A 20,414-nucleotide genomic window follows, 5' to 3' on the forward strand; every position below is an offset into this window, starting at 1 on the left:
TCAAATGGCTGTCCCCTCCTGCTCTGGAAGGGAAGGCCTGTTCACATTTTCATAAAGAAGCAATGAGGTTAGTGACTTGCTTTGAAACTTTCTTTGACTGTTATAATGTCCTTGTCCAAATACATTTGAGAAAATTGTGGTTTTTGGTTTAGATTAACAGAAAGCCTTTTTTCACAACTTTAAACTAGTATCTTCTCTGTCAGCAACCATTATCAAGATAATTACCTAAGTAATAGATAACTGTATTTAACAATTTAATAATTGCATGTCTGAGCTCATGTAGCATTGATATCAATTCTTAAATAAAATATAACTTCTATCAAATCGGAAATCATTCACCCAATGAATGAATTAACTAACCAATTATAAAATGAAAAACCAAAAGGCTTATGGATTAATTTGTTTCATTATTAATGTTTTCTTTTTAGATTACCAGATTGAAATTTATATTATAAACATTCCCTGTGTTTGCGTACCCTTCCTTGATCCATTTTTAAAAGATGTGGAATACATTTTAAGTTTGAAACCAATTTATTCATGCTTGTTTCTTAAAATATGTATTTATATTTATCTGTATTTCAGTGTATCTGAAAAGCACCTTTAAAATACAGCGTTCAATAAATATTGGCAGCTTGAATATTTCTGTAATCCTGAGAGTAAAGATTTTTTTTTTTTTTTATTATCTGGAAGAAGAATAATAAGGCCAATAGAATATCAAGTACTCTGTAACAGTTTTTCTGTTGTTTTTCTGTGAAAACACATCAAGCTAATCTGCTGTGAAATCTTGAAGATATTGACTGCATTTTAATGGAGTTCATGGGTATTATGTGCATTTGTTTATTATTAAACCAGAGCTTTTATTTGCAATAAAGTTCAATAACTTTCACAGTAGCAGTTTGTATTTTTAGCACTTGGTACCAGATTTTATTATGCAGTACCCTCTCTTCCTCTCTGTAACCGCACTGTCCTGTGCTTTACTGAGTGTCTGGTGTTTTGGCCAGAACATCCATCTGGTGGCCAAGTGGCTGAGCACACTGGAGAAGAAGCTGGAACAGCACAGCGAGGGCAGTCACCAGGACTTCCGTGTTTTCGTCAGTGCCGAGCCATCAGGCTCGCCGGAGGGGCACATCATCCCTCAGGGGATCCTGGAGAACTCCATCAAGATTACCAACGAGCCACCCACAGGCATGCATGCCAACCTTCACAAGGCCCTGGACAACTTCAACCAGGTGACTTCACTCGCTGCCATTTAGGAGGCGCTGTTATCCAGAGCAACTTGCAGTGCAAATACAAGTGCAAAGATCAGGGACTGAAGTGCAGTAATTCTCAAGAAGAGGACAGCATAGTCCTAAGAGAGATATTCCCATAGTCCCACACCAAAGCACACCAGCCTTGGCCTCAGTTTTAGGGATTATAATATGGAGACTCAATATTGGGTTTAGCAAAATCGGGGAATGTGTATTAACATGTGTTTCTGCCACAGATGAAAGAGTTCTGTTATTACATGGATTTTCCATATTTCAGAGCTCACCAGCATCGCTTTAGATCAATGACAGTCTGTCTGCATTGAAGAAGAAAAAAAGCAAGCCCGTAAAGGTTATTTAATAATCAATTAGTATGAGTGGATTGTGAAATTTCAAAGCAATTATCGCTGTTAAATTTCTTTCATGTTGAGTCTGTGTCTATACTTCACCATTGAAGGCCTGTAGAGGTCTTAAACTGTGGGGTAACCAAAGGGAGTTTAAAAAATGAGGCATTGATGGTGACCCATTGAAGCTCATTTTGTTTATTGACAAAGTATTGTAGCAATTTGAGTATAGGAACAATTGATCTTCTTATCTGCAGTTGACAATGTACATCTTATCAGGCAATGCTGAAACATCATTACCTGAGCACTTACATGTGGCCCATTTCATACCCAAGGCAAAGATTGTTATCTGTTCCGATAGCAGAACATTTGTGATCTTGCTGCATTCCTGATAAGTTTGCAGAGGTAGCCAGAAGATATTCCAGTCATGCAAACCCTGATAGCTAATCAATGATATGATAACCACCTAAAACCCCCATATCTCTCAGGTAATCCTGCAGTTAGCCAGAAAATTGCAATTGCTTTTATATTGACCTTTTCAGAGGAGGAGACTCAATGACATGTCATCATGTGTCCTTTTCCACCCACTGACCATTATCAATATTTGTTAGTGAAATATGCTATTGAAATCTTTATGTGTTTGAGTGGTTCATAAGTAAAGAAAATAGCTGAATTTCTTGAATAGAAAATACTGGAAAAGGTTCTTCTTTTCTGTAATGAAGTATTCCACTTATGTTTAAGAAAGCAACGTAACACATTGTGGATGCTGATGCTATCAATGTATAGCCACAAACAAAACAAAATGTAATTCCAATGCCTTGTAAGGGTGGCTTTAGAATCATGTGCTCACTACAGACCTCTGCTTTGACATGTGCACCTCAAACTGAGGGAGCACATGAAGCTTCTTTAACCTGTAAAGATATTCCATCATTCTCTATGCCTATTCTCTCCCCATGTTTCTATATGTTCAACTGTTAGGAATTCAAGGAATCCAACCTGTTGTCCCTGCCTGAGTAATTGGCAGCATTGCATGATTCAGACTGCATTCAGAATTCAGCACATGAATGATGGTGTCTAATAACATGCCCTCTTTTCCTTCTGCCCTCTCCTCTTTCTTCTCGGTGCTGTGATCATGGTGGAAATACACGGCTGTGAAAAACTAGCGGCCTCTAGCTTGAGGAAGCCACTGTGTGTCAATAACTGATGTACCTCTATCTGACAGCTATCTCTGTGTTCATGCCCAATTACCTGCACTAGCGCTGAACCAGTTCCCTGAGCATGTTAATGATGCGGCAGCCAGCCACAATACCATTGGCTAGTAGTAGACTGATGCAGAACAAACAAGGCACCTCAGAAAACATATTTTCCGGTCAGAAATCAGTCAGTATGTTCTAAAATGTACCCGAGGCTATGTGTGCCCTTGTGTCTTCAGCAGACAGCCTTTAAAAAGAGAATGGGTGCCTAGCTTCTGAAACATTACAAATTTTCTGTGGACAGAATATTAAAACATCAAATCAAAGCACAGCTACCCCCTTTTTTCTAGTTTGGACTTAACCTCCACAGAGCTTGTAGGAGATTTTCTTTTTAACACTATTTGCCTGACACATCATGAAATGAAAAGAATTTACAGTTGCAATTTACAGTCAAGTAAACATTTAACAGGGTTATTGGCATGCTTGTTGAAGTATTCCCCTTAGATATTACAGTGTCTTTCATTTTTATTTAAGCCATCTGAAATAACGAGCCTTTTGGAGTGTAGAAGTTGCAGTCCTTGACAAGTGGTCACAGTTAAAAGAGACACTTTGCTTTATTGGTGTCCAGTCATCTGCCTGTCCCAGGAAAACACACTGCAGCAAGTCGGTTTTTTATATGAGAGAAGATGGAAAATGGAGAAAATTGTTGTGTTAAATGTGTCGTTTTTAATGGGTTGAAACTTACCTGTTGCAGGATATTGTATCATGCATATACAAAATTTTGTGTTCCAGGACACACTGGAGATGTGCGCCCGGGAGAACGAGTTTAAAAGCATTCTTTTCGCCTTGTGCTACTTTCACGCGGTGGTGGCAGAGAGGCGAAAATTTGGTCCACAGGGCTGGAATAGAAGCTATCCCTTCAATACAGGAGACCTCACCATCTCTGTGAATGTACTGTACAACTACCTGGAGGCCAACGCCAAGGTGAGAAGCACATGCATTCTGCAGAACCACATTAGCACAGATTACGAATATGACATTTTCAGTTATTGACTTTTTCCTCCTTCCATGTTACCATAAAAGAGAAAGATAAAGTCGTTCTAAGCTAAACAGAGAAGTATATTTTTAAATAATTGAAAAAACAGTTGAACAGAATAGAAAGGTTAAATCACATTATTTATTGAGATACAATTTGTTTATTTAATTTAAGGCCTCTGCATACTTGCAGTTTCAAAGGTTTGTTAAAAGCTAAAAGATTCATTATGTCAAGTGTGTGTGTGCGTGCATGCGTGCATGCGTGCGTGCGTGCATGTGTGTTCACCATTCTAGTATTAAGGCTATAACAGCCAAAGCTGTCAAAATGTAAATTACACTGCAGCCGCAGTATCAAAGATAGCATACGCCCTTTCATGACTTTTATGGATGAATATATCTAACACCCTCATCCCTCAAATGTTGGATAGCATGCAAACAAAGTCGTTGACACGTTCTACATGAAGTGCCAATTTCAGTCTAAACGGTTTAACGGTGGTTATTTGTCACATATTGAAAATTATTTTGTAAAAAGCACAATAACTTCTGGTATATTGCTCTATTTTGGAGGGATGTCAGCACCTACCATCCCTTAATTATTTTGTTTTGGAGAGTGAAAAAGCCCATCTTTGAGTGAGCGGGTAGGTAGGTAGGAAGCTGGGTGGGTAGGTAGGGATGTAGTTTATTATACTTATACATTTTTATATAAATGATAATTTTATTTAATATATAAATATTGAATTTAATATATTTTTAAAAAATATATATTTTTCTTGTCTGATTTCATGTTATCATCAAAATATCCCACATGTTAGTTGCACATTGTGCGTTTTGGCCATGTTCTGCAACCCGACCATAGCCATATATATATATATATGTATATAATAATAAACAGTTTTGCTTCTAAGGTGAAAATATTTGTTGTCGTTAGGGGACAGAAAGGGAATTGTCCTCCATTAAGCACTTGGCTAAAAGCTGGTTAGCTAATCGTGCCACCTTCTTACTGATGAGAGGTTTTGGTGGTTTTTACCTTTTCAGGAGCAATTCTAGCAGTCATTAGATAGCTTGCCTCCATTGCTAAGTTGCTATCATTAACTGTATTTTATTATAATCAGATGTTTGGATAGATGTTTGGCTGTAACTTGCCTAAGATATAAATAAAACATTACCTAGTATAAGGGTTATTTCCTTTCAGTTATTTCCATTTAGTAAAAGCCAGCTCAGTTAACATTGGTTGATTATAACCCAGTTGATTCCACTCCTGGTCATTCTTTTTTGTGTTATGAAAGGCAGACTATGCAGGATTCGAAAAATATTATAAAATAACCATGCTAAGGCATATTTATGATGCATTGGCAGTCTATGTCTTTGCTTAGTTTCAGCAAATTCAGCAAAAGACAACCTGGCAGGGCGCATCCAATAACTAGAGTCAAACTTGAATTGCTTTTCCACAGGTCAGATATGGTAGCTACAATTCTCATAAAGTACCATTTATCCATAGCCATGAACTTATACATATTGTGTTGTATTTGAGAATATAAAGAGGATAATATTTGAATAGGATATGGATAACTTCGTGAAAAAGTCATTCACTTTACAGGTGTATTATCTAGAAATAATGTAAGGTAACATTTAAGGTAACTTCAAAGGAGCCTGAACTGTCAATTACTCTCTGGAGTGTTTACATATTGTTTCTAAACTCTTTTATTCTAAGTGACTGTGAAGCAGTCAGTCAATGGCCAGACAGGGTCTTGGAGACCAAGAGTCACATCACCTGGCTATGAAAAAGATGTCACATTTCCTGGCTATAAAAAAGCCATTTTAGTGCCCCATGTTCATATATGCACTGCCAGATCCGTTGCATAAAAAATACTAGTTCACAACCACCCATACATCAGCAGTAACTGTATGGAGGCCGCTACCATTGTTCTAAGGTCAGGTGACCACACAGAGGATCAGCACTCATTGATGGTTACTGATGCACCAGAACTGTGTCAGCAGCACCTCAGAAGGACATGCCAGGAGTGGAGCCAATTCCTCTATATCAGTGAGTCAAGGTTTTGTGTAATGCTGTGATAGCCATCAGCAACTGTGTCACATACGTACGGAACAGTACAATTCATTTTTATGTACAGCAGACCAGTCAATGGGGAGGTCCAAATTAAATGGCCTAGACAGAAGTATTTGTTTGCTGCTGAACTCCACTTGCAGTGATTGATAGTAACCCCACTGCGCAGCACTTTATTGATGTAGTACTGAGTCCTCACGCTCAATCTTCCCTGCAGGCTTATCCTTACATGACCCATGTTTCTTATATATAAACAGCTTTTTGTAAGGTGTGAATTTGACAACTGTGTCATTGATGTGTGACGCACAACACGTGAGTTGCTATTGGAGATTTGTCAAATTAACTAGTATTCATGGGACTGGTACTGGTGCATCATGAACTAGTGCTCATGTATTCTCAACAAGTATTATCAAAATTTTTTGCTTGTTTTTCAGACATCTTAGTGGTTTCTGTTCACTTGGAATTGATCTGTCCCTTTTTGCGTATTGTGGCTAGTGGCTATATTACATTACATTACATTACAGGCATTTAGCAGACGCTCTTATCCAGAGCGACTTAACCATATGGACATATCCATATTGACTGTATATGAATAGAACAACAATATGTTATATGCTCTTGCTGGTCTTATTCTTATGTACAGTGCAACATGCTTGTAAGAATATAACCTGTTCCAGAATATTTTATCAGGGCTTGAAGTTCTCTGGCACTGTGCCGGATTTTCACTGTAAAGCTGTTTTATATCAATGAAATAAATATATTATTGGCTTGTAATGCAATTTCAAGAATGCAGCAACAATGACTGCACGTGGATTTTTGTTTAGGGTGTCTTAATCAATTTTGTTTATCCGTACACCATGGCACATTTGGGTACTTGACAGTTCATGCCCCCTTTTGGGGGAAAACCAAACGGGAGTGCGCTGAGACACAACAATTTCTTATTTTTTATTTAAAAAAACAGTGAAATGTGTTTTATGATGTATAAAACTAATGTCTACTGATTATGTTACATCTCTACCCAGTGGCTGAGGTTCAATGTAAAATTTGATTTGGTCTGATGGTCATGCTCCACTCCCTCATCTCCCTAGCTAGTGACGTAACCATCAACAGGTTTCCTTGCCTCTGACATGTCAGTGTGGTACCGAGAGCCCAAAATAGTTATTTCTTAAACTATATATTTATTTGCTACATATTGCAATTTTGTGTAATATGTAGCATATAGAGTGTAAAACATCACACTTAGGTGTTAGCGCATGGGATATGAGATTTTCCATTATTGTCATTGAATTGCAGGCATTTTGCATTGTCAGGTAAATTGTACATTGCAGGCATTGTCAGCATTAAGATAATCAGTTGATAAGCAGTTAATAACTGTATTTCTGTGGTGTTTGATTCCTGAGACTAGGAATAGCTGGTCTGTTTTATTTGGACTTATATGCTAGTGATCATCTGTAAACATGTAATTTACCATTTGGCTTCTCAGAAGATCGTTAGCTACCTGCCTAGCAATTTCTCTAATGAGGGCAGTTTGAGCACAATAATTACACACTTGCCAAATCAGGACAGTGAGCTCTTGTGTTTCGGGCGGCAGTGTTATTGTTGAACTCTGTAGTTACAATTATCCATATTGTGTGTGAAGATTATGTTCCTGTTAGAAAGTGCTTTCCACAGATATAAGTGTGTGGAGATGCAGGATTCCGTAGCTTTCCTTCCTCATTCTCTCTCATAATAGCCTGTATCCTCAAGGACTTTTTCAGTATGTTGGCTGTGCAGTTCATAACACAGCAACTGTTTTTTTTTTACGTTTTCATTCTTTTTTGTCTCCTTCCTGATTAGTGTTGTTTTCAGCAGGGGGAAGTTAAATGTCTTCCCCCAAAATGGGGCATGGCATTCACAATGACACTTCAGTAACATATGAACACGATTATACAAATCAGCAGTCGTTCTGTTTACTCATTCAATCGTGTGGGAGCTGTTGTTAGTGTCATCATGACATCATTTTTAATAAGAGCTCTATCATTTTATGCAATTTAAAGTTAAACAAATTTCACTGTCCTTATTAAATGTAATGTTATTATTTATACAGATGGCATGTTCATTTATTTCATGTTAAGCAAGAAGGGAGCACTTTAAAGTTCTTCATTTTTTATAACCTTTATTCTCCATGGAGATGTTGCATTTCAGTTATTTATTTATTTTTTTAACTGCATTAGTTCCATAAAGGGTTCTAGGTCTTTATATTCATGTGAAATTCAATATTTTCAGGCTCAGACTTTTGTTTCTTGCTTTAACCCTATTTTTACAAGCAACATATTCATATAACTGGAGTGTTCTTTAAGTTAATGCACATATGTATTGAGAAATCTCAGATGTTTTATTAACTTAATTATGGACTTCAATCCCTGAACAAAGCTGTACATATTAATAACACAGCTAAGGACAACAGTTATAGTACTGTACTGTGAGACAGATTTGCTCACATTATGATCGTTTCCAGCCCACAAACCTCAGCACAATGCTGCACCTAAATCTCAGCTGTATCAGCCACCTGGCAGCAGAGTCCACTCAACTGAAACTTTAAAGTGACATATTTTCAAACTCAGTTGTTAGGAATTAAAGTTATATTTCTGGATTGCCAGTTTGTAAATGTATGACAAAAACACCAATGCTGCCAAGTGAACTTCTGATAGACATAAATTAACTGACTCACTAACTAATTAATTAACTAACAAAATTTTGTAAACACATTGATAAACCTCAGTGAAAAATGATTGCTTCAGTTTTTTTTGTTTTTTTTTGTGCACTCAATCCCGGCTTGCCAGTTCTTATTCACTGCGTATATATTTTGTCTCTGTATTTGATAGAGTGTCCAGAGTGTGGATTTGGGCATGTTCGAAGGCTTTAATATGGTTTAAGACTGTTATACTATTCTAAGTGTTCATTTCTTTTGTCTTCTTATTTCATGTAACCTTGTTTACTTTTTATGTGATGATCTGAGACATTGGACAGGCTGTGCAAGACTTTAAATGAAAATGCCTTTCATGAACTAATCTATTATGCTGAAAATAAAAGTGAAAAAGAGCAATGTGACATTAATGGGTTTTGCATTTCTGTGAATTTTTAATGTTTTGTCTGAGAAAAAAATTATTCATAGAAACAGTCCTTTGGTATTATACGCTGTTTGCATACACAGCATTGGAATGAGACCAATTTTGTCCTATGCATTTTTATCACTCGATTTGGTTAGATCCAATATGCTTACAAGTGGGTCTTACTGTAATACATTTTTTAGATATCATACATTTATAATGTATTGTATTTTAATATATACATTATGAAACTGCTTTAACGTATATATTGTTAGGGATTGAAGGGCATTTTATCAGTTAATTGCATACATACAATATGTAACTGACTCAAGTGTTTGTGATGGGACCTCTGTGTCATTGACTCCAGGTGCCATATGATGACCTACGCTATCTTTTCGGGGAGATCATGTATGGAGGTCACATCACAGATGACTGGGACAGAAGGTTGTGCAGGACTTACTTGGAGGAGTTCATCAAGCCAGAGATGATGGAAGGAGAACTCTGTCTGGCCCCTGGCTTCCCCTTGCCTGGAAATATGGACTACAACGGTTATCACCAGGTTACTAATCCTCCATCTCTCTTTACAACACACAGCATTCAGCACACCTAAAGTGATCCGTTCTTTGCAGTCATGACCTTTTTACCACAAATCTGAGCCTATGTGGGTTTCTGATACACGTCAAACATGTATGTTGTGGGATAGCTAGCTGGCCAGAAGTACCTGTTAATAAGGGCTATCAAAATGTAGGGGCATCTCTTGAGATACTGTATTATTGTTATATTTTAATAGGGAGAGCAGTGTTGTTTATGTTACATGGTAATGGGAGAGACATGCCAAAATAATTAGGGAAGTGGAAGAATGAAAAAGGTTTTAGAGATAAATCAGAGGTTGAATGAGATGTCTTCTTCATACTTCTATTAATTTATGTTTTAAACACCATTATTACCAAACCTGTCCCATATCAGAAGCACTGCGCTAGGGGCTACACAAATAGAACAATTTCATGCAATGGTTCCTGGTTTAGGATGTATTTTATGAGTAGTATGATACCGCATTTTTAGCTTTGATTTTGTACTTTAACAAGATGAAAAAATAAAAAAAATTTTATCCTTTATTTAAAAAATATATATATATATCAAAAGTATATATTTTTTTTGTCACAAATTAACTACCCTCTACCTTATGCAAATGTTAACATTGCGACAACATAATTATGAGACACTCTGACAGCAGCATCCTGAATTATTGCCACATTGTAATTGGTAGCCACACACAGTAAACCGATGAGAGGTACCAAGACCATCCAGATTTCTCCCTCCACATCTTAGGGGAATTTGTATGGAATTCATTCATTATCTGTGATGCAGGTGGCACTCATTAAGCATCTTTGCAATGCAGATGTAAACACGCTTTGGGGTGGGCCTTTCTTCAATCTTGGCCCACGTGTGGAGAGTGAGAATGCCCCTGCTGTTTACATGAGGGTTGTGAGGGTGAAACCTCTCCATCAACCACCTGCATGGGCAAATGTGTTTTATTCTGTGAAGAAGAAAAAAAAAGCCTTTTACTCTTCACTCATTGTGTTTGTTCCATCACTCTATAATGTATTGCCGTATAATGCTTTAGAATTTACTATAATATATATTGTCTTTACCTATGAAGTATTGTTATCTGAGTAGTGCAACACTGTATCTCCAACCAGAGAAGAACCAGCAAGCTAATCTTTACATGCTAAAGACAAGCTAGCTACCTAGTATGCCAAGCATCACGTTAAGCAGCTAACCATGGCTCAGAAGAAACTGAAGTCTCAATCAACAGTGCAAGAGGAGTCCGATCCTGAGCCCGGTGATACTTTGTCAGAGATTGCCTCATTTTATGCAACTGATTGAAAGAAGCAATAACAGAAGCAATTACAAAATAAATAGGAAAGTCACTTGAAAAGCTGAAAACATCTTATACTGAGCTACTGATTAAACACCCAAGGAGAGAAAAACAAAAAGTAAAAAAAAATCTGCAACCAGTGTCATCGGGTGACAGAGCTGGAAAATATGGACAAAAAACTTGGGGCTGATAATATATACCTGGCCAAAGTGGAGTTGCTCGAGACTCAATCCAGGCATCAGCACATAAGGATCTTGGGGTTCCCTGAGAAGGCAGAGGGTGCACAAGTCATGGTCTTTTCAGCTAACCTGTTGAAATAAATTCTGGGGAATGAGATCCTACCAGAGCTGCCTCAACTGCAAGCACTGGACCTTCTGTGCTGCCAAGTCTAGCCAGAAGGAGAGACCCAGGGCATTGCTGGTGATGTTTAGTGACTACACAGTCAAAGAGAAGGTGGTCCGGGCAGCCCACAGAAAAAAGTACATGATGGTCATCTAAAACTGTCCCCTGACTATAGCATACAGGTGGCAAAAGACTGGCCAGCTTTCTTTGATATAAAGATAACTATTTGACTAAAAATATTCTGACTGCTGTGTTCTGCGACGCTTAATATATATCAGATTTGTGTATAGCCCTAGCAGGCCGAGCAGGATCCGTACAGTGGGTTGAGCTCTGATAAGGTTTTCAAGCTCTGTCTGGTCTTTTCATACAAAATGAACAATTTCTGTAATTCCAGCTCCAAAATTACCGCAGATCGCCCGGATGTACATGTCTCTAACTGCACTTCCGCCAGAAAAAAAAAAAAAAACAAGACGTCAAGCTGCTAGTTAAAATCTGATTACTGGTTGCAAAAAACCAAGGCAAACACTTTCCATGTGCAACTAGAAGAGTGCACTCAGTAGAGTGCAGATCTCTGCCAGGCATTCCAAACGGAAGCAGCTGTTGATCACTTTCGGCCCCTAGCGACCGGTTAGGCCACTCAGGCTATTTCAATGGACAACAATGATGGAAATTAATTCAAATAAAATATTTGTTGTTGACCGATTTGCAAAATATTCGAGAATTCAGGTCCTTGGCCTGCTGTCAGCATGCACAACAAATATTAGGCTGATCGGCCCAATAGTATGCAAGATTAGCTGTGGACAGAGACACAAACACACACACATACACACGTGACCAAATGCATGATCCCCTCCAGGCTCTGCCTGGCAGAGACAATTGCATTACTGTGGGGTCCGTTCGAACTGGATTGTTTTCATATTGCAGTGTTTTCATATTTCCGACTTTGTACTGGATTAAAATCACACATCCTGTCTGTAATCACTGAAATCACATAACTTCCCTCTGTGAAACTAGTCCAGCTCGAATAGGGTTTATGTAAATTTTTGGTATGTGACATGCTTGATTGCTTCACATGTGATGTCAAATACAGACTCTATACATAAAAAATTGATTGTAAGATCCTTTTGCATGTGAAAGGCCGTAATGCCACAGGCCCATGGATAAATTGGATTTGTGACATATGGGACTGCTTTACATGGGTAGGGATTTTCTCCCATTGCATGTGGAATGGCTAAGTGCCATGATTATTCTCCCGCACCAAATACATAGAGCTATTCAGATGTTGGGATGGTGCTCTTTCCAAACGTGGAATTCTTCCTCAGTGTGTGGGATGGACATCACCTGTAGAGACCACCCTGAGGATTACTCAGAAGAGAGGGAGAAGGATGAATGAAATCAAAAGGCAGGACACTTTGAAATGATATGGATTTAGACTGAAAATAATGGGTTAAGACTATGAAAATAGAAGAAAGTGAAAAACAAGGAGTCACAATGCCTAGTTTGTGTTTTGAGTTGTTTGCACTTTGTGTTTTATGTGTATGCATTATATGTTTGTTTCAAATTGATTATTGTTTTAAAATAAAAAAGGAACATATTATCTTTTAAAAAGCCAACAGAGCAGTGCCTCTCTATATAGTATAGCTATGGCACAGGCACATGCTCCATTTCTCACCACTAACCCCTGGAGTCTGACAGGTAAGGCTGTTTAATTTGCCACTTACTAGTGTCCCTGGCCTTTATCGAAGTGAGAGGCCTTAAGTAGAGTTTGTTCATCTGTCTTTTGTAATTGGCTGTCCTGATTAACTGAGTGGCAGTGTGGTGTGCTGGACTTTCTCTTCTTCTTCCTTGTGTAAGGAGGAAGGTAGTGACTCAGCTTCTTAGCCTGCGTGCTGGTTAGATAATTTCTCTGCAGTGTGGGTCGCATGATGTGGGATGTGACCTTTTGGGATTGGCAGTGCCAGTGTGTTGTCTGTGTGCATGTGTTCACGCATGTGTGTGTGCAGGACATACAACATTTCACGAACAACCATTTGACCAAGATATTGCTGGCCTCTGCAACAAAGAAAACAAGAAAGGCTCTTCTTACTTAGCATTTTTCAAGGGCCAAAATTAAAAGGAAGCTTTGCCTGATCTAGTGCTGAAAAAAAGCTATGCCACCAGGAACACAATTTCTCAGTGCACTTATCTGTGCAGAGGCCGGGGTGGACTTTGAGAGACTGATGCTTTGTTTTGGTCTGATTTCCCTATTTAGTACATTGATGCCGCTCTCCCTGCTGAATCGCCCTACCTGTACGGGCTGCACCCCAATGCCGAGATTGGTTTCCTCACCCAGACTTCAGAGAAGCTGTTCCGTACAGTGCTGGAGATGCAGCCCAGGGACAGCAGTGCTGGAGAGGGCGGCGGTTCCACCAGGGAGGAGAAGGTAATTACTTCAGGGCAGTGTCACGCCCCAACTTCACATGAAATGTGTGCAAAGACCACGCAAGATAGTTGAATATGTCTGAGCTACTGAATGAGAAATAATAGAATGAAATTATTCAGAAATTTCTGCTTTGAAGTTTATTTTTGAGATATGCATGTTTGTTGTTCAGAAGTTGCAATAATGTTTGGAATTTTATTGCATTTTTTAAATATTCAAATAACTGCAAATGAAATGTTTTACCTATTTGCTACTTTTTCCAGCTGTGTCTGTGTTAATTGTTTATATTTGATTAAAGCACAATTAAGCAATAGAACCATGGCAGCATATAGGCTAGGCCCTTGAAATATTTTTTCTTTCCTGACCAGTATCCTCACTGTCATAACTTGTATGTATCCGTCAAGAGTTTTGCACCTATTGTGATTTGGCTTGTATCAGATTTCATCACATGCTGACGAATGGGCAGGTTTCTCAGCCACATTACAATCGGGGTGCCCACGCCACTCTGGGGCAGAATATTCAATATCCCAAAAGAAATCAGTATCAACTTGCGATTGCCAAAGCTGAAGTGGATGATAAAGGACACTTGTTTTACATCAAATATATTAGGTGCATCAACACTGAGTTAGCTAAGCAGTTTATTGCAAATATGTGCAGTATTCATTCAATTTAGCAAGTGTCTATAATGTATTGTGTTATGTTGGCTCCCATCTCATCGCATTGGTGCTCAGTTGAATTCTACAACCAGTTTTGAAGCAAATGGAGTAGGTGGCCAGCTAGTTATCCATGACAGAAAATATACTGTGCAACCATTTTGACCCAAGATTAAATATAATTTTAATACTAGGCTCCGTTGAGTGTCAGCAAACCTAGCATTCTAATGGTTGCTGTTATATTGATGGAGATTTCTAGCTGGCTTGCAAGATAATTGACAAGATAACTAATGATGTAAAAATAGAAGCTTACCATTTTAACAAGCTAGCCATGAAATCTAAAAAGTATAAGGTCTTGCTTGTTTATGTTCCTGTTGTCAAGAAACAGGTTGATCTTGATCACCAAGCTGCTGCTGTTGTTAGTTACTGGTAGCTATCTAGGGTTTGTTCCGTGCGTATGGCACTGCATTCATAGTGGTTGTGTGTAGGGTAATTGTTTTATGTATAGGTGGACTAACTTTAGCTAGATTGCAAGTAGAGGAGCTGAGGTGTGTTTGGAGGTGTGTCTAAGATACTTTGGAATACCTTGTTTGTAAACCAGGGGTATGCTGTCCATCTGTGTAACGTTAGCCCACAAATGTTAACTAGCCAATTGGCAAACTGGCAAACTCACCAGCTGAGGGTGAGCCAACATCCTGAAAAGACACATTTCCCTCAGTGAACACTTGGATGAAACCGGAAGAAAGGGTTTGTGGTGCTGGTGCCTTTTCTCTTCTGACCAAACAAAAAAGTGGACTACTTGGTTAACGATAGGCTTTAAGCATTAAGTTATCAACATATTATTTCCCACAGACAATTTACTGACACAATCATTGTCAGCTGCTCCACCTTTGTTTGTGTGTTAGCATAGGCAGGCTACCTATCTGGCCAAACGTTACCGTGAACAAAAGTTACACTATCAATTTCAAACAGATGGTTATATTTACTATAGCTTTGCAAATATGAAAGTAAAATGAAAGAACCAGAAACACAAGAAGGTGCACATAGTACTTTAAATGGTTTTGATCAATTGTGCTGCATTGTGATAGCCTACCAAGGTGATACACTTTTTGCCCCTGGGTTGCACGCAGATGCTCTTTTGTTTACAAACAAGAATCAGGTCTATATGTAACAGAAATGAAAGAAAAGCCCCTCAGCCATTTTAAAGCAGCTTTACCTGCATTGTGTTGAAAAAAAGTGACTTAATCTGCATTAGTATAACTCGGCATGGAGGCGCACTTGTGTCTCAGAAGATCAAAGTGAGTCTGTTGCTAACCAAAGTCTCCAGCTCAGTGCTGACATTTAAAAAATGAGATATGGGAACTGTGTCAGTGTTCCAGAATTCATTATGACAGATGACCTTTTGAGTTTAAGAATAGGGGTATTCATGATTTTACAACTGACAAAAGCATGGTGTTTATGAAATATGTCTGCTTTGCACTCACATGTTCATGTAACTTCTAAAGAAAAATAGATTAAATCTTGTATAATAGCCTTCAACCCAAAACCTCATAGATCTGTTGTCAGGAGCATTAAGCCCTCTGTGCTTGATTGGAACAACAGACTCACCAAACCATTCATCTTCCATGAAAAGTATAAGACATAGAATTTGATTTAATCATTCATCCCAAACATTTTGTGGGAGCCCAAAGGCTTTTGATGATGTTTTAGCCTTGAACTGTGACCATTTAAGCACTGAAATTTTGTTTAACAATGAATATTAATGAATGTGACTAATTTGTAAGAAAAGCAACATGGCTAAACATCGTTGATGCTATTTTTATTTCCCTCTTCAAAGATAAAAGTTTTCTTCATTATTTTCCTCAACATTATTTTTTTTCACCGAGTTACAGGATTATACTAATCATGTATCAGTGTGACAACTACAGTGAATTTTATAGTGGTTTATATGAAGTGGTTGACTTTAATGTGGATGTGAAGGTGTAAGCACTTTGAAGCATTGTGCAGTCTATAATGTAGATGGACATTAGCTACGTAAGTGCTTGCCCTCTCAAGTGACAACTCCATGATAGCCACATCTGATGAAATCTTCTTGAGAATGTCTTAGTGGTTTCTTGTCTGTACTTCAGCCAATTTTAGCTTTAGTTCTCCTGCCAGTTTCTGTGAGTGTAGTCATGTACAGAGGCGTCAATGTCATGGAAAACATTTTCTCCTTTGTTCAGGTTGAGTAGCTTTCTAAAATCTGAATTTGCGAAGATACGTTTTGAAAGGTACCTTAAAAGCTTGCTTATATTCCATTGTAGACATGTCATGGTATCACAATGAAATAACAAGAATGGACATAACCTATTTAAATTTGGTCTTTACACCACAAATCTAGCCATTTTTCATTTCAAAGTTTCTGTCCATAGGTTAGAGTTTGAGAGACTGAGCTGATCCCATTAATGTTTTGTTTAGGTGCTATGGAGTGCTGGGGCATGTATAAAAAAAAGAACAATGAATGAAAAGGGGCAATTCTGTTGAAGCAGCAATATTGGCCAGGTTGTAAGGCAGGATCTCATCACCTTCATGATATCAAACAGGACCAATGAATGATTTCATTGCCAACCCAATGTTTCATCAGTCAATGTGGTTTTAAAAAGTTGAATATCCTCTTATGGAGCTGGAATATACTGCAATATATTCAAAATAAATATATATTTAATCAAGATGTTGCAACACAATGTATGCATTGTATGTATGAATTATTGCATACTTGCAATAGATGTTACAGCACACACACACACACACACACACACACACACACACACATGTTGTACGTCGCTCTGGATAAGAGCGTCTGCCAAATGCCTGTATTGTATTCATCATGGTATTTTTAAAACATGTCTTCATATTAACCATATTTTGCAGTATATTCCTTTCTGTCGGGACCAATCTAGGGTGGGATTATGTCTTCTGTGTGATCATTTTCGTATTATTTATATATGAACATGCTATTGGCATTGAAAATGTGATTTTCATTAAATCTTGACCCAGAGCTATTGTCGGTTTCATGATATAGGTACATGACAGACTATATTCTGCACTGTGTTTCCAACCATGCTGTTTCTATTTCTTAAACCAGGAATTCCTGGCACAGCATTGTACAGAGACTAAAGTCTTTGGTATCGCATGTTTATGAAAACTAGACAAAAGCACAACAATGTATAACATATCCTTTGTTACGAGGAAGGAAATGAGTGTCAAAAGTTACAATAAAAATAAAGATATAAAATTTTAGGGGCAGTATTATGGCTTAGAGGAACTGTGATATTTGACTTTGATTCACAAAATAAAATCTGTTTACAGTCCTACTCCATCTTAACGCTGTGTCCACCAGGTAAAGACAGTTCTGGACGAGATCATGGAGAAACTACCAGAGGAGTTCAACATCCCAGAGCTCATGAGCAAAGTGGAGGAGCGGACACCCTACATTGTGGTTGCCTTCCAAGAGTGTGAGCGCATGAACATGCTGACCCAGGAGATAAAACGCTCTCTCAAAGAACTCAACCTGGGCTTGAAGGTCAGTTGTTCCTCAGCCCCTCTGCCTGACATGTGGACATGCAGGACACAGAGATGAGGTTTTTTTATCATTATCTTCTACGGTTATTTCAAGTGTTCTAATGAAATTGTTAAATTAAACCAAAACAAGCAGAAAAAATATATGCATCATACATTTTTCACCATTGGGCCCATAACTAATTCTATACATCAGCTGACCTATTTAAACATTTATGAAAAGCTTTTAAAAATCTAACTGAACACATCCATGATTTCAAAGACAAATAATTATGTTATCAGTTGTGCAAGACAAATGTATGGATGTATTATAGATATAGCTATATGACTTCTGTAATTTTATACTTTTTTGACAAATAGGGATATCTTAGTTTTATAGATATTTAGGGCCAGATTAGGGCCAGGAAATAGTTGCACCCCATAAAACATTCACTATATGGTGGTCCTGCTGCCGTCGATCAGTAAACATATTTTAAATCCCATCTCCTGTCCTGAGTGTTATGCATTTGCTCATGTCCACCCCGTGCAGCCCACAAGGCAAACTGATTTGACTGCCGATGGTGTGTGTATAGCCTGGCACCCTTCTCCAGGATCCTGTATGTGAGCTATTGGTTATATGAGCACAAATTACAGCCTGCTTTCAGGAGTTCTAAAAATTCTCACACAAAGAGTTGAGTTGCAATGAATGCATGCTTTAGTAAATTAGACTGAATGCTTAATTTACATAAAATCCCCACCCTGTTTTAGCACATTCACTCCAGGTATACATATGCATGAACACATTTAACTGTATCAAAACAAAAGTTGCAGAGTGACGTAATCCCAGCAAAATACATCCCAATAGCAATTTTGACCCATTGCGACTGTTTAATAAATCCGACATGGATATTGTAACCTTGTAGCAACCGCTTTTGCATTGGAAAAGTCACAATCTTTTAGTAAATCTGGCCTTAAAGTTCTCTCCTCTGTTGGACATGTAAGGATGTTTCTAATGCAAGAATTGATGCCTTAATTTTTAATTATTGCTTTAATGAATCAGCTATTCTTCACTATTCTGTGACAGGTTTTGCATTAATATTCATGCAACAAAAATTATTGTCATCAGTATCCTTCAGTCAATTTCCTTTGAGTATACATCATTTTTATTGCCTCCTCAGTATGTATGCCTTTTGTGCATATTAAATCATATTGAAGAGCTTGTGAGACATGTTTGTTAAGGGCTAATGCCTTTTTCATGATACTGTACAAAAGTAAAGAAAATTAAAGAAATTAAAGAAAACAGTGAACACTAAAAAACAACACAAGTAAGTTGAAAGCTTGGGTGTGGTTTGGTTTTCTCCAATTATAGCATATTATTTTAACCAGTGGTATTCAGCTTCCCCCTGTGTATGCTGGACTTCACTGGAACTGTAATGGCAATCTTAGAAATTTAACAAGTTTTATTAAACAATTTAATTTTTTAATTAGCTGCTTTTTGTGTTTGGATAGAATATTTACCCTCTAAACAACATAATGTCAGACAAAGATATGCATGCCATTAAAGTAAAAGTCACATGTTCACATTGTGCTATATTGCAAACAACTGCATAAAAAGAGGTAACAAAAATTTTAAACTGATCAAATTCAGGAATCAATATGCTCCGAATTAGGTTGTTGAACACATTCTTTCATACTTTTGCCGCTTAAACTTATTAGCTCAGTGCAGGTTTGGCTTGTTATCATTTGCTCTGAATTCAACATTATCAACCAAAATTGTTAGTTTTAGTGACCATGTGTCCTCACCTTCACCAATTAGGAGTCTACTGATTCACCTCAGTCTTTAACTTGATCAGTTAAATAACTTTGTAGCCTCTTTTCATGTAGATGTTCACAATACAGCACAATGAGCTCCATGTCACCAATATTCTTCACGCCATGCATAGCTATTTCTGACATAATGTGGTTTAATAGGGTGAATAATCCCTCTAAACATGAAAATAAGATAAATTAACAGCTTGTTAAAATTCTATTATTATCACTGTGGTTGGAACCCTTGTAAAACCAGCATATACAAGGGGTCCCCAGGACAGAGATTGAATTACACTGATTTTAACAACACCCTGACAAAGTGCATAGATGTGCATTACATTCTGAGTGGTGTTTTGTGATATTCTGAAGGAGAGGTCAGTGACCTGCTTCTAAGAAGGGGGGAGAATTTTGGCTTTGTTTAGTACAGGACAGTGTGACGCACTGAGGTATGAGTAATGGACGTGCCTGTGAGGATGAGTGTGATGAGACAGAGGTTCCTGCTTGTGCACTTTCTAACCTGTCAGAATGAGCTCTGTGTCTGAAAAAAATGGATTATTTAGTGAGTGGTTTTGTGGATGTTAGCTTCCTGAATAAATTAGCTTATTTTATTCGTTTTTGATAACAACGAAAATGTATTTTTTATTCAGCTTATTTGATAAGAGCTTTGTAATGACTTGATAAATAATTAGTTTTTTTACTGTTATCACATTATGGCCTGAAATATGTTTCTGGAGTAAATATTATTGGACATCGAAGTCAATACAACTGAAAATATGCCATCTATTCATTCATTCATTCATTCATT

General features: G+C 37.7%; 1 protein-coding gene across 1 annotated transcript in view; it reads left to right on the top strand.

The window, feature by feature from the left end:
* The window catches only part of dnah9 (dynein, axonemal, heavy chain 9), a 124,177-nt gene that overhangs the window by 92,870 nt on the left and 10,893 nt on the right, over positions 1 to 20,414 (top strand). The window contains exons 63-67 of the mRNA XM_035405087.1: positions 1,002 to 1,229; positions 3,574 to 3,765; positions 9,338 to 9,529; positions 13,443 to 13,613; positions 17,643 to 17,825. Of these exons, the coding sequence (XP_035260978.1) occupies positions 1,002 to 1,229; positions 3,574 to 3,765; positions 9,338 to 9,529; positions 13,443 to 13,613; positions 17,643 to 17,825 (966 nt within the window). The remainder of the gene's footprint in view (positions 1 to 1,001; positions 1,230 to 3,573; positions 3,766 to 9,337; positions 9,530 to 13,442; positions 13,614 to 17,642; positions 17,826 to 20,414) is intronic.

Source organism: Anguilla anguilla, chromosome 2 (genome assembly GCF_013347855.1).
Source record: "Anguilla anguilla isolate fAngAng1 chromosome 2, fAngAng1.pri, whole genome shotgun sequence".
NCBI classification, from domain to species: Eukaryota; Metazoa; Chordata; class Actinopteri; order Anguilliformes; family Anguillidae; genus Anguilla; species Anguilla anguilla.